The 15,117-nt window shown below is 43.5% G+C and overlaps 1 protein-coding gene across 1 annotated transcript in view; it reads left to right on the top strand.

Moving 5' to 3' along the window:
- MALRD1 (MAM and LDL receptor class A domain containing 1) overlaps positions 1-15,117 on the top strand; it is a 954,719-nt gene that overhangs the window by 185,696 nt on the left and 753,906 nt on the right. Inside the window, exons 16-17 of the mRNA XM_029587045.1 lie at positions 5,657-5,809; positions 13,163-13,268. Of these exons, the coding sequence (XP_029442905.1) occupies positions 5,657-5,809; positions 13,163-13,268 (259 nt within the window). The remainder of the gene's footprint in view (positions 1-5,656; positions 5,810-13,162; positions 13,269-15,117) is intronic.

The following is a 15,117-nucleotide window of genomic DNA, read 5'->3' as shown; positions in this document are numbered from 1 at the left end:
CTTCCCTTTTCTTTCACCCCTCTCCCTAACCCCCTTACATCAACAATTTCCCTCTATTTCCATCCCCTAGTATTATCGTTTTCTCTTCCGTTTCCCTCCACTCCTTATGCCAATCACCTTCTCTACCCTTTCCTTTCAGCCCCTGGCAGTATTGCCCTCTCCCTCACTCCCTGTTATTATCATCATCATCATCGTCTCTCTCCCTCACCCCCTGCCATCATCACCTTCCTTCTCTCTCCACTCCTCCATAACACTGATATCATCATCATCATCAATCGTCCATCTCCCACACCCCAGCATCACTTTCTCTTCCCCTTCCCTTCATCCCCTGGCATCACCTTCCCTCAGCCTCACTCCCTGGGGTGTGGAAATCTGTATCTTTTTCTCCACTATTGCTTTGCATGCAAAGCCTGGCTTCATGACATTGCCATTTCAGCTTTTGCTGCATATTTCAGTTTCTAATTTGTGATCCTTCTTTTATATTTGGTAAGGATCATTTTGCATGACCAAGGTAAGGTGTTCATCCAGCATGTAGTTTCTGTGTAGGGATTTGTAGCGGACCAGCTTGTTCTATTTTCCAGCTGCACCTCCCAATAGGTTTTATGATGTTCCACTGCATGTTGCAATGCTTGCAGGGCTGTTCCACTTCATGGATCTCACTAAAAGTGTCTTGCCAAGATATTAGTACTGATGTCAAATTTAGGAACACTGTTCAAATGAAAGGGCCCCTGAGGTGTCCTGACAGCAAGATCAGCAGTTAGTTCTAATGAGCAAGAAGCAGCAGTGAAAAAGAGTTGAAGGATATGAAATGTATGTTATTTTATTAGCATGCATGTTGACTGCTTATTGTTCCATTCATGGACCCTTAGGCTAAGTCAGTGTTGACGCAATCTTCAGGGAGGAGCCCTGGATGTCCCCATCATCAGCAGGCAGTTCCAGATGAAGCACAGGTCAAGCTGGATTTTCACCTTTACCAGCCTACGTTTCCCTCGGGTTTAACCTTTGGGTGCTGGACTAAAGAACTGAAGACAAGGATGCTAGACTGAAGAACTGAAGACAAGGGCACTGGACTAAAGAACTGGAGACAAGGATGCTAGACTGAAGAACTGAAGACAAAGGCGCTGGACTGAAAACAGGAACGCTGAAATAAGAAACAGGACACTGGAGCAACATGCACTACTGCTGGAGCAGGGAGACCTGTTGCTGAGGCAAGGTTGTGAGGGTCTGGAGGGCCTTTTATAAGCCTAAGTACCTGAGGTCATCAATCCATGCCATGGTGCTTTTCCTGCTGTGGGCGCTGTAAATTCCGCAGTGTTGGCTGTGCACTCGCCTAAGGGACAGCATGGAGGTAGGAAGCCAATGGTAAGACAGAGGCATGTTGCCATGAATAGGAGTGGAGCCTGCCAAGGAGAGAGGCAGCGTCCAAACGTGAGGATGCTTTGCCGTGACCGTGGCCTGGCCTGAGGGGTGAGGGCGGCGGTTCGCTGGGTTAGCCCACGGACTGCAGGATGCAACACATAGTTTGTATGGTGATTTGGAAGGGGGAATTGTCCTGGTTCTGCTCTGCTGGGGCGGGTGGGGTTCTATGGATGCAGAGTATATATTTAGAGAACTGAAGGTGCTGGCTTTATATTGTCTGACTTGTACATACCATGATGAGAATGAACCTGGCTGGTAAGCCAGGGTATGTAGGATGTCATCTCAGTGCTCCTATATATTCAGTAGCATTTAGCCGGATAACTCACAAGTTATCCAGTTAAATGCCGACTTTCAAATTTTTGAGCACTTATCCAACTAAAGTTTAGCCAGATAAAGTAGGGGCTGTTCCAGGGATGTTTCAGGGAGGAGTTACATTAGCTGTATAACTTATCCGGCTAAGTCTGGTTGTGCCAAAGCTCTGCCCTAGAGTTAGCCGGATAAAGTTAATGGCTAACTTTAAGATAGCCCGATATATTCAGTAGTGCAGCTGCACTGTTGAATATGCCTCCAGAGTCAGCCAGGTATGTTTATCCAGCTAACTTTGCTATCAGGGCTGTGACTGAATATGGACCCCCTCAACCTCAAAAATGTTCTAGTACTCTTCTTAATATTTGCAATGCACCAAACAACTTCTTTCTATAGTTTGTACTATTTAATATATACAGGCAAAACATATATCAAGATGAGCTGGCGAGTTCTTTTTAATCAGTTGTGTGATACCCAATTAGGACTGTTTCTGTATCTTTAGGTCTCATGCTCTCCGATTACATTTCTCGGTTCTTGATGATTTTCTCTTTCTCTCCCGTGCATAAGTAGAGAATAGAAACTTAGTACTGATGCTTTGATTAGTAATGCTGGTTTTATGGTTCTATTTTACCACTATCCCTAATTTTCTAACATCAAGCTTTTTCTTGGTTCACCTGAGAATGAATAATTATTCTCTGATTTATGCAAATAAATGACTTACTGTAAACAAAGTAAGAAATTGTTAGTCGGAGATGGGTGTGTAGAGCTGTTTTCAGAGCTTGGTTGATTTTACTTGCCCCCGCCCCCTGCCAATCAAACTGTGTTTTGCTTCTCCTGCCTTCCTGTATTAGGCAAAGGGCCACCTTCTAGCATTGCAGAACAGTAGTCAATTTGTTGCAGTTCCAGATCCAGAATTCTTCTGGTGGGGAGCAGCAAAGAAACTTCGACGCCCAGAGGGATCACACATAGTCTCTCAATAGAACAGGCCACACACCGAGTGTCAATCCAAAACAGAAATTAGATTTACTGAAGACAAAAAATAGGAAATCTTCAGCAGTACAAAAAATAGCAAAAGACTAGCTTTAACATTTTAATAGTCCACAAGCATTAAAAGTACAGTTTCTCAAACTTAAGCAAAGTTGCAGGAAAGCCTCTGTCTCCCTTAGAAATCCAGTTGGAACCTATGAAGTTCTCTTCTCCCAATTGAAAAATAGTATCAGTACATGGGTGGTGCAGCAGATTCCTAGACAAATTTCCTACACCTAATAACTGGGATAGTAAACTTCCTGGACCACTGATTGCAGCTGGATCTCTCCTGGAACGCTCTCTCTCCCTCATTTGCAGTAGAATTCACTCTCCCAAAGGAAAATAAAGTCTAACGGCCTTTTCTCCTCCAGGAGCCTGGAAAGCCAAAGCCCTTGTTCCTCTCCCTAGTTCCTCTGGATGACGTCTCTCTCTGCTGACTCATTGAGTCACTTTTAAGCTTTAGACAAATCATCTACCCCGTAAAGTAGGGTAGTTGAACTCCAGTTTTCAAGTGCCACAAACCAATCAGATTTTCAGGATATTCCTAATGACTATGTAAGAGATATATCTGGATGCATTTTAGGTAGTGTGTATCTGGGTTTGTCTCATGCATACTCATTAGGGTTATCTTAGAAACCTGAGTGGTGCAGCCCCTGAAGACCAGATTTTAACACCTCTGCTGTAAGGGATGGATCTTATCACTCAAAAAAGTAACCCCCCCACCCATGGAACCTCCCACTGCTGTAAATTTTCACATTATAACACACAGTGAGGCCTAGTCAGCCTTACACCGTGAGCAGGTAATACTTCTGAACATTTTGTCAATATCTGAACTAAACTGTTCACCTAGGATCCTGGTCTTTTTTTAGACAGGTATAGGCCATCCCTCTAGCTGCTAGCATAAATTCAGTTCCTTTCATGTATTGCCCTGGCCCACAAGATACATCTTCTTTACCCCCAGCACTTTAGACATATATTAAAAATTCAGGTGCAACATAGCCTTTCCTTCCTTTATAATGCATAGGTGATATCTTTGAAAATACCATCACTATTCTTCTCTACTGCCTAAGATCTTCCTCTAATTTCTTAAACTCTTCTTCCATTTTGCTGACTTGGCTCCTACAAGGCAGGTTGTTTCTGTCCTCAGCATCCCATTTCAAAATATGCTGATGGCTATGCTTTAGGAATTCTAAAAACAAAGCAAAGATATAAATATATGTATATTTAAAAATCTTAAATATCTCTTTATAATGTTTTTGCTTCAAATTAAGAACCATTTATTACAGACAGAGGGGCCGATGCAATATAATGCGCAAACAAACGTGCGACCAAACTGGGTGCCCGTTTTTTCAACACGCACATCCACTTCTCTGGGCACCCGATGCAATAATCAAACAAGCTGCCATGCTAAAAAGGATGCGCTAAGGATAAATTGTGCATCCCTAGTGCATCTTGCATCAGGCATCCAGGAGACATGTGCTGCATGTGGGTTACAAAAACGAACGCTTAGTAGAAGCATCTATTTTATCCTACATCAGCTAATTTACTGGCACTCTATGCACGTACAATATACATGGCCTGGAGCGTGTGTACTGTGGGAGTATATTATGTGCCCCGAAACTTTTTCCATCAAGCCTTTTAATGTTTTCATGATGCTGCTTTCTGTGGTTCCTCCTACTTAATATCGTGATGATACTAAATAGGAGAAACCACAGAAAAGCAGTACCGTATTTTTGGCTTTTTAGTTGAGGCCTTGATGCACGGCAAGACTTTATGCCAGCTCTGATACAGGCATTAAATTTGATGGGTTAAAAAGTGCATGTCGGGTGCACAGCAATTTTTTGCATTGGGGGGTAATACGCCTTTGTTTAGACATGCATTTTGTATGTACTGATCTTTTTATTGGATTGGGGGTTAATCTAGCATATCCAATACGTGTGTCCTACCTCTCGTTAACCTGTGAGCTAGGCTAGGTGCACTTTTTTATGTTGGCCCCAGAATGAGCAAGGGTAGAGAATTTGAGAGTGGTAGGGACAGAATTGGGTAGAAAGTTGAGGTTAGGCTGGTGGGGAGATAGAGGTGGGGTTGTGGGGGAGGGAAGAGGACTGGGGCTGGGGTTGTTGGTATGGAAGAGTGGCGGGGTTGTTAGGGAGAGAAGGCTAAGTAGGCAGCATGTGCTCATGGCTGGAATAATGTGAGTACATAAGGCAAAAACGTAACTACATATTCTAAATTAACGATACTCAGGAAGAAGATTTGAAATAATATTTAAACGTATTTTAGGTAGACCATCATACCACTCTTTGCGAGTGTTGGGACCACTTTTGTTAGTTGCCCAATTTTTTCACATTAGGATCAGGGGAAGTATCTCGATTTTATCTTAAAATAAAAAATTATTTAAAAAATTACTTTTTGTGTGGATAAAAAGGACCGATGATTAAAGAAGACCCTAATGAGAAAAAAATTGGGCAACTAACAAAAGTGGTCCCAAAACTCACGGAGGGTGATATGATGGTCTACCTAAAATACGTTTAAATATTATTTCTAATTTCCTCTCTGAGTATCATTAATTTAGAATACATTGCAGTTACGTTTTTGCCTTATGTATATCAGAAGATCGTCTGCATGATATAGACTAATTATAGTATGATCTGGGATAATGTGAGTGCCAGTTACTGTAGTGGTAGAGGGGGAATGCAAACATTGTTTAGTCATGGCAGTACATTCAACTGGAAAAAGTGCCCAGTCATAGTACCTGCACCATGGAAAACACCACATTTTTGTACCATCAAAGAACCCCTAATTAGCTGGAAAATAAACGTCTAAACTTACAATTTATAAACATCTATAATTAAAAGCCCTAATAATAGTTGGAAAACAAAATTACATTTTTGCTTTATTGCAGCTTCTAAATGTGACTTTGAGAATGACAACTGTGGCTGGTTTGAGACTGTCAATGCAGATGCATTTGATTGGATCAGAAGTTCCAGAAGTGACCTCTCCGATGATTTTCAGAAACAAGCACCACCATATGATCACACTTATAAACAATCTCAAGGTAAATGATAATATGAAAATTCTGCTTATTGTTGACTCAAACAAGTTGCTTTTAAATCAGGCATTATGGAAGGTAACCAGTTGAAGGATTATATTATCCACAGCATGCACAATCTCTTTAGGCAGGGATCCAGTCCTCACAGAACTCTTTCAAGCTTCAGGTTCTAGCTGATGAAAGACAACTCATTTCAGTGGGCTGGATACTGATTCCCAGGTACCAAGGGCACCCAGCTCTGGAGAACAAAAATAGTCTATAACTCCAATTAAAGGGGAAAAAGAAAATAGAGATAGGAAGAGAGGAAAAAACTTCCTTTCCTAAAACTGAGGAGACAGTCACTAAAAACAGGCAACTCAAAGTTGAAACTCCTCTACATTGAGTCACTGACTGATCCATCCACTGAAGGTGAGACAGAGAACAGCAGAATCTTCCCTACCCCTTGATCTAACTTAACACAGGGACGATCCAAACCTCTATGAAGTGGTACCAAGGTTCTCACAGAGAAAAGTCTCAAAAAATAGGATTACCAGATGAAAAAACAACCAGGAACAGGTAAGACTAAAAGGTTGTCCTTCAAAGGGCAAAACAGGCCATTCTCCTTCAATAAGGCCTAACATCAAGGCCTCACCAAGGAGGCCAGGTCCCAAAGCCTGGGCCTCAGCCCAAGGTCAGGTCCAGGCCTCGGTGTCCAGACCTGGGAGCTCTACGGTCCTTCATCTTCTCTCTTCGGCTCTTCAATGCCAAATGATGACATCTGCTGGGGTCATGCTGGAGTTAATTAATTAGTGGCTGCCACTAATCAAAATGGCGCCAATGGCCCTTTGCCCTTACCATGTGACAGGGTATCCGTGCCATTGGCTGGACCCTGTCACATGGCCGGACCCTGTCACATGGTAGGAGCACTGGATGGCCCGCGCCATCTTGTGCTCCTGACCATTTGACAGGGGCTGACCAATGGCACTGGTAGTAAGGGCAAAGGCTATCGGCGCCATTTTGATTACTGGCAGCCAATGGCCTGAGTGCAGGAGATCGCTCCCGGACCCCCGCTGGACCATCAGGGGCTTTTAGCAAGTCTTGGGGGACCCTCCTGACCCCCACAAGACTTGCCAAAAGTCCAGCGCCATTTTGATTAGTGGCAGCCGACGGCCCGGGACTGGGAGATCGCTCCAGGGACCCCCACTGGACCACCAGGTACCTGTAAAAAGTTTTTGGGGGGGTCAGGACGGTGGGGGAAGCTAAGGTATTAGTTTTAAAGAGTCGGGGTGGTTTTTTTGTTTATCGGCTCGGGCGCAGCCGATAAACAAAACCGCAAATATTATTTAAATTCATAGAGAATTCTAACATCCCACTTTTATGCAATACATTTTTAGTTATGCAATTGATGATACTGCTTTCTGAATATTGTTGAATTTCATGGCGTAATGTTTAGTATCCCACTTTTAAGCAATACATATATATGTGTGTGTATTTTAATATATTATTAAATTATGCCTTTTTGTTTATGTTTTTATATATTTACATTTTTGATTGATTTTATTGCTTTCATATGCCATAACCATGATGCATGGTGGTTGCTTTGTTTGAATCAATTTTGTGTTTTTAGCCTCTTTTGCTGGTTTATTTTTAAGTCTTCATTCCACACTGCCTTGTAATGAAACACAGTTTTGGCGCGAAATGTAAGTATTTAAATGGCAGGCACAACGTGCAGGTTGACAGCACATTTCTGGTTGGTAAGAAGCGGTCGTGCTGACGCATCATACTTGTGGTGGTAAGGTTTTACCTAAAGTTTTTTAGTAATACGATGTTGCATGTTATTTAAGTATAGGAGGATAGGCTGTCCATAGTGAGAGACGGCGGATTGTGTTTGCTTTTTGTTTCAAGATATTTTCAGTTTTATTTTAAGAGATTCTGTATGGGTTAACATCCTCATCATTATTTTGTTTTTTTTTTATTTTCTATGTTCAAGCAGTAGTATACTTTTATGTTGACTCGATTGGTATTTTTATCCTGATTGTCATTTGTGGGTGTAACTGCCATGCTGTTCTTATTTTTTAAAATATCAATTTTCTTGGTTTAACTGTTCTTAAAGAAGATTTCTATTTGGCGCAAATTTAAGCATTTAAATGGCCGGCAGCAGGCAGGCTTTCTTGTATGGTTCAATCTCTGACAATTAAAACATGAAGGGTATTTTTATATTTAAGTAATTTAAGGTTTGGTTCAGCTAGAAGCCGTCATATGTATCAGTTGACACAATAATTTTTCAGAAGGCTAATCCGTTTTCTTTTTGTTTGTATTGATTTATTGTTCAATACTGGTTTAGAGAGACTGCATGTTTGGTATGGAAGACGTGTTCAAAATATCTTTATATTTATTTTCCCCCTTAATTTTACATAAGTATATTTTTAAATAGGCTTGCCAATACAGTGGCTACCCATACATGGTACGCTATGACTCCTAGCATTGTCCTATAGTCAGTTTCAGTCTGTGTGTATTCATTAATTTATTTTAATATAATTTTTAGTTTTTTTGTTATATTATCTACCACAGCAATATGTTATCCCATAAATTTGCTTCCACTCAAATTTGCTCATTCCTCGAGTTTGCTCATCCCTTAGATGATGCTACCTCACTAATTTGTACTGTATAAATATGCACTTTTCCCTCCTACCCTTTAATTTTAGCATCCCCATAGCTATCAGCCAGATACAGTATATGTTATTACTCTAAGTTGTAAGTTCATGTTATATGCTATTCCATTTCTAACAAGATTATGTCTTTTACACCTTCCCTTCGCTTTCCTTTATCCCAGTTCTCATGTTTCAACTGATACATATGACGGCTTCTAGCTGAACCAAACCTTAAATTACTTTCTTTCTAATATTGTAATGCCCCTGTTCGATGTGAACCGATATGATATGTTTACATGAATGTTGGTATAGAAAAGACAAATAAATAAATAATACTCAAGAAAGCTGTTTTTAAGAAGATATATGAACTGCTGCATGCAGGCAACCACCGGCATCAAAAGGTAGATCATTTTAGATTATTTTGGGTTAGTCTATTTTTAGTGCACCAATGGATATAATTAATATGTAGATACACATGGATACATACATATATAGATTTTGTCACATTACATTACCATTTTGAACAAAGTTAATAGGTCATTTAATAAGTTGTATACCAATATAAGGAACAGACCATTTATATATAGATTATTTCTTCAAAGGCTTTGGCCATGATACTTTGTTACAGTCTTTGTCATCTTTCATCTATGTGTGTTATAATAATTCTAAATATTTCTATTTATTTGTTTTTATTTTATATGATTTAATTATGTATGTATGGTGTATATGTTTGTTATATGTGACTATATCTGTTTTGCTGTATTAGCCCCTGAAGCAGCTAACGAGAGAAACTCAGCCTGAGTCGGGCTTTTTATGATGGTTTGTGCAGAATAAAGATTTCCTGGTCTTCACCGGTCCTTCTCATCTCTGGGGTTCCAAGACCTACAGGAGGCACCTGTGCCCCACCTGATATTGGCTGCCATAGCCTGTTCCCACCCTGGATTCCCTCCCTTGTTCTCCGTTGGTTCCCTGTGTTCTCCATTCCTTGCTCTGTTGTTTCTTGTTCTCTTGTTGTGTTTCTTGTTGTTTCTCGTGTTGTGTTTCTTGTTGTTTCTTGTTCTCCATTTCTTGTTCTAGCTTGTTCTTGTTCCGTGTTTTGCTGTTCCATTTTTCTCTTTGTTCTTCACTGTTTCTTGTTCTCCACTGTTCTCCTGTGCTCCGCTGTCTTTTTCCTTTGCTCCGCTGTTTCTTGTTTCCTCTGCTCCGCTGTGTTTCTTGTTCCCTCTAGTTCCGATTTGTTTCTTGTTCCTTCTGTTCTTGCTCCCCTGTTTCTTGCCTTGTTTCTTGCTCCGCTGTTCTGCTGTTCTCTTTTGCTCCTCTTGTTTCTTGTCCTCTTTTGCTCTGCTTCTTTCTTGTTCCATTTGCCTGTTCTTGTTCCATTTGCCTGTTCTTGTTCCTCCGTGTTTCCTTGCTCCGTGTTTCCTTGCTCCGTGTTCTCTTGTTCTCTTGTTTGTTCCTTTCGTTGTTTCCTTGTATATTCCCCTGTTCTGTGTTCCTTGTTCTGTCTCCTTGTTCCTTTGTGCATTCCCTGGTTCTGTGGTCCCTTCCACATTTCTCTTCCATGACCTGCAGGAGGTGCCTGCACCTTCCCAGTTCCAGTTGCCGGATCCTAGACCTCCCGAAGGAGGGAGGGGACCCCCTTTGAGGGGGGGTGCTGTTGCGATCCTGCTCGCGGCAGGGCCGCAAGCAGGCTCTTACCTTTGGCCCGGAGGCCGCAGAAGCCCCGACCTTGCCTTCACTCGGGAGCTGCCTGAGTGTTCTCCAGCTGGCCCGACTCACCTGACACCGCCAACCTGGCCATCTTTGCAGCTCGGGAGCCGCCAATGCCGCTATCTGGTTCCACGGCCCGGAGGCCACATCCACGGACTTACCTGCAGCAAGGAAGCCGCCTCCTGTTCCTCCTTCGGCGGCAGGAGAACCGCCTTGCACATCGGGGCCTGTTTCCTCTGCCCAGCCCTGCTCCATTTCCTCAGTGGCAAGCATGGCCACTGTCCAGTGTCCTGCCCTCTCTGCCTAGGGGGCGCGTCCGCGGTTTCTCTCTATATTTAAAAGGCCAGCAGGGAGTGGTCCCTCTGGTTCCTCCTGGACTCCTCCCAGGGAGTTGCCTTCTTCCAGCCCTATAAAAGGGCTCTTCAGTCAGTGCCAACTTGCTTCTGCAAGGGGCTAATCCTCCCAAGGACTTCTCATCTGCAGCTCCTAACCAGGCATTCTGATCTTCGTCCATGGACTTTCCGTATCTTCTTGGTCTCTGCTCTGATGTTCCTGATGTTCCGTGATCCTCCTGATGTTCCATGATCCTCCTGATGCTCTGTGATGTCCTGATGTTCCTGATGTTCTGTGATGTCCTGATGTTCCTGATGTTCTGTAATGTCCTGATGTTCCTGATGTTCCGTGATGTCCTGATCTACCTGATGTTATGTGATGTTCCAAGTTCCGCAATGTATCCGGTCCTAATGCTCCAGGTTCTGTAGGACCCATGCCTCTGAAGATTCCCTGCTTTTAATCCGAGCTTCCAAGTCCAAGTTTTATCTTCCAAGTTCCAAGTCCCGACTCCGGAGGATCCAAGGGGTTACTGCAATCCTGCACTAAGAGCCTTCCTGAGCTCTTCCTCATGGTCCGTGACCAGCCATTCGGCTGTGTAGGGCACGAAGGGGACACTGTGATCTGCGACCAGCCCCATATGCTGTGTAGGGTGCCTGAGAGTCATGCTCATCCCTCTCTGTTTCCTGTCTTCATCTCAGCTTCTCATCATTGTCTTCATTCCAAGCTCCATGTCTATTTTCCAAGCTCCATGACTTCGATCCACGCTCCTGATTCCCAGACTCGGACTGTTCATACCGCGAGGGCACGCTTTCTCCTTGTCCCACGCTGGAGAGTTCCCAGTTGCTCTCCATTCCATCATCAACGTAACTGAATTGCCAAGCCTGGAGCGTCCCGAGCTCAACGCTGATGCAAGCTCCAACAGATGTGTGAGAAATGGGGGGAATAGATGGGAAAATCATGCACCAATGATTACTTATCCAAGAAACTGCTATGACCCTCTTTCCAAAGCATAGAATTGACTTTTATACAGTAAGGGGTAGATTTTCAAATAGCGCGCATAGGCGTACTTTTGTTGGTGCTCCAGGCGCAAACAAAAGTACGCTGGATTTTAGTAGATACGCGCGGAGCCGTGCATATCCACTAAAATCCTGGATCGGCGCGCGCAAGGCTATGAATTTTGTATAGCCGGCGCGCGCCGAGCCGTGCAGCCTACCCTCGTTCCCTCCAAGGCCGCTCCGAAATCGGAGCGGCCTTGGAGGGAATCCTCTAACGCCCTCCCCTCACCTTCCCCTCCCTTCCTCTACCTAACCCACCCGCCCGGCCCTGTCTACACCCCCCCCCCTTACCTTTCTCCGGGGATTTACGCCTCCCGGAGGGAGACGTAAATCCCCGCGCGCCAGCGGGCCTGTTGCGCGCCGGGACGCGACCTAGGGGCGGGTATGGAGGGCGCGGCCACGCCCCGGACCACCCCGGGCCGTAGCCACACCCCCGTACCCGCCCCCAAAATGCTGCCGACACGCCCCCTAAACGCCGCGACGACCGGGCCCGCCCCCGACACGCCCCCCTCGGAGAACCCCGGGACTTACGCGAGTCCCAGGGCTCTGCGCGCGCCGGTAGGCCTATGTAAAATAGGCTCACCGGCGCGCAGGGCCCTGCTCGCCTAAATCGGCAGGTTTTGGGCGGATTTAGGCGAGCAGGGCTCTGAAAATCCGCCCCTAAGTTTGTAACACTGAAAGAATAACTTTAGTCCCCCCTGAAACTAATAGCGCCCGCAACATGCAAATGCATGTTGATGGCCCTATTAGTTATTCCTGTGTGATTCAGTAAGTAAAATGTGCAGCCAAGCCGCACATTTTACTTTCAGAAATTAGCGCCTACCCAAAGTTAGGCGCTAATTTCTGCCGGCACTGGGAAAGTGTACAGAAAAGCAGTAAAAACTGCTTTTCTGTACACCCTCTAACTTAATATCATAGCGATATTAAGTTGGAGGTCCCAAAGTAAAAAATAATTAAAAAAAAATAAAATTTAAAATCAGCCCACTGCTCGCGGGTTGAAAATCGGACGCTCAATTTTGCCGGTGTCCGGTTTCCGAACCCGTGGCTGTCAGAGGGTTTGAGAACTGATGCCTGCAAAATTGAGCGTCGGCTGTCAAACTCGCTGACAACCGCCGCTCCTGTCAAAAAAGAGGTGCTAGGGACGCGCTAGTGTCCCTAGCGCCTCTTTGTACCACGGGCCCTCATTTGAATACTGAATCGCGCACACCTGAGAGTGGCCTGTGTGCGCACCGGGAGAGCGGCTTGCCCGCTTTCCCGCGACTTTTACTGTATCGGCCTGCCATGTTTTTAATACAATTTATACACAGAAAACCTTTGACCTTCTATTTTCCTTAGCATACTTTATACACACAACTTCTAACTATTTCTTTTGCAAGCTTTAAGCACACACATTCCCAAGAAAACCAATGCTCACAATTCCTGCTCACTCACCAGCAGATGCAGCTTCTGTGATCAGCACTTCTAAGGGCACAAGTGTGGACTTGTAGTTCTAATTTCCCTAAGGAAAGTAGGCCATGTAAGCAGTTGGTTAAAATCAAGACTGGCTTAACCATTTCCTTATATACTAGAGTTAATTACATCAGATAGCTTCCATTTTGTAACATGTGGTGTTATGTCTTTTTTTTCAATAGGTCATTTTATGTTCATTCTGAAAAACAGCACTAGTATTTCACAAGTTGCAGAGTTACGAAGTCCTCGTTTCAGCCAGTCGGGATCAAGATGCACAATGTCTTTCTGGTAAGTTTTAGTTTCCATGTTTGGAGCATCTGTTGCTGTTTTTGTTGGCCTGAAATTAGGTGTAATGGAATTGATGGATTTTCATAGGCATGGGATGGGAGAAAACACTTTTGGCTTGATTGAAACACAAATATTTGCTATACCTTCTAAATCTGAGGTGAATTTTAAAAGCTGGGAGCACACCAAAATCGTGAGATGTGCGCACATGTAGATGGCTTTTAAAATTAGGTGAACATATGCATGTTCTGCATGCGTGCATATCTCCCAATACATGAATATCTCACTTTGAACGAAAAAGGGGCATGGTGTGGGCATTCTGGGGCATGGCCATGAGAGATGTGCTCACAAGTACCTACATGCCTAGATGCACACCCAGGTCCAATATCACGTAGCTTTACTTCTGCTATGGAGGAAATGTAAGTTTAAATAAAAGACAGGCATCTGTGAAGGGTTTGAGGGGGCTGGGAGAACTGGGAGAAGTGCAGTCTACAGAACCAGGGGGTTTGGAGGACCTAGCTCTAGACTGGGGGAACTGTGGACAAACTGGTGAAACTGGTCATGGCGTGGTCGCACACCTGTAATAAAATTCACCGACTTGCGTGGCTCAAACCTGACTTTGCTCAGCTGGGCGCACCCACTTGCAAGTTGGGCAAACACATGTGCATGCCTAGGCTATTTTATAACGTATTGTGCTTATGTGCGCATACATTATAACATTGCTGAGGTTTTGTATCTGTGCCCGTACCCCGTTTGAAAGTTACCGTCTCGTCTCTATGGGGTAATTTTCAAAGACTTGGTTTTGCATATAAAATTGGCATATACACACTTAAGTAGCCTCTATGCGGGAAAAGTGAATTTTCGGAAGGGCAGGAACGTGCACATACAGTCGCTGCTATGAGGTAAGGTATATGCAGAGAAAGAGGGCATTTTGAAGATGGTTTAGGAGTATGTACACTTATGTATTTTATAAATAAAATATGTGCTTTCGTCATCAAATATGCATACATGTTTTTACACTTGTTAATCAACCCAGCTTCTCTTGTTTTCTGCTGTTTTTGGGTGGGGAGTATGGAGTAAGTGATGGAGGGTGTGGGTGAACTGGTGGAAGGTTTGGGTGAACAGGTGAGGGTCTAGGCCAACTGGTGGAGTTCTAAGCAAATGGTGCTTGTCATAACCAAGATATGCACATATATCAGTCAGCTTTAGAAAATACTTGCCTCTGTGCAGAAACTGAAGATTATTACTTGCACATATTACAATTATATAACGCATAAAATATATGCGCATATTTCTATAAAATAGCTGTATGAACTATGTGGATCCTTGCATTAAAAACTGTGCGTGTATTGGAAACACATGCGTGCACTTTCAGGGCAGTAATACATGGTATTTTATTAACTGTGTGGCTCCCAGTACACCTAAAGTTATGTCTATATATGCATGAATGTTTATTTAATAATTTATGTGTTTAGATTTTTTTTTTATATTCCGCTTTTCGGCACTTCAAAGCAGATGTGAGCAGTTATGCTATTTATTTTCCTTGCAGACCCATGGAGAGTCTTAAAATCATCCACTATATGCTATCTACCTATTTTCTCTTCATTATCCATTATTACACTTTATTGTTATCAAATATATAGAAATTTAACATGTTGTATAATTGAGGGGAGAGTAGCACAGACACTAAGGCACAGTGGAGAATACAAGGGCTCCTTTAGCTACTGAGTAATGGTGGTCATATTTACTTGTCTTTATTTATAATCTGAAGCAATTTTCAGGGATCTTGCTTCAGAACGATCTTTTAAGCAGTGTAGCCCCCAATCCAGGGTACAGAAAATGCTGAAAGACT

Source organism: Rhinatrema bivittatum, chromosome 2 (assembly GCF_901001135.1).
Source record: "Rhinatrema bivittatum chromosome 2, aRhiBiv1.1, whole genome shotgun sequence".
NCBI lineage: Eukaryota > Metazoa > Chordata > Amphibia > Gymnophiona > Rhinatrematidae > Rhinatrema > Rhinatrema bivittatum.
Note: the sequence above shows the minus strand (reverse complement) of the source record. Positions and strands in the feature narration are given on the sequence as shown.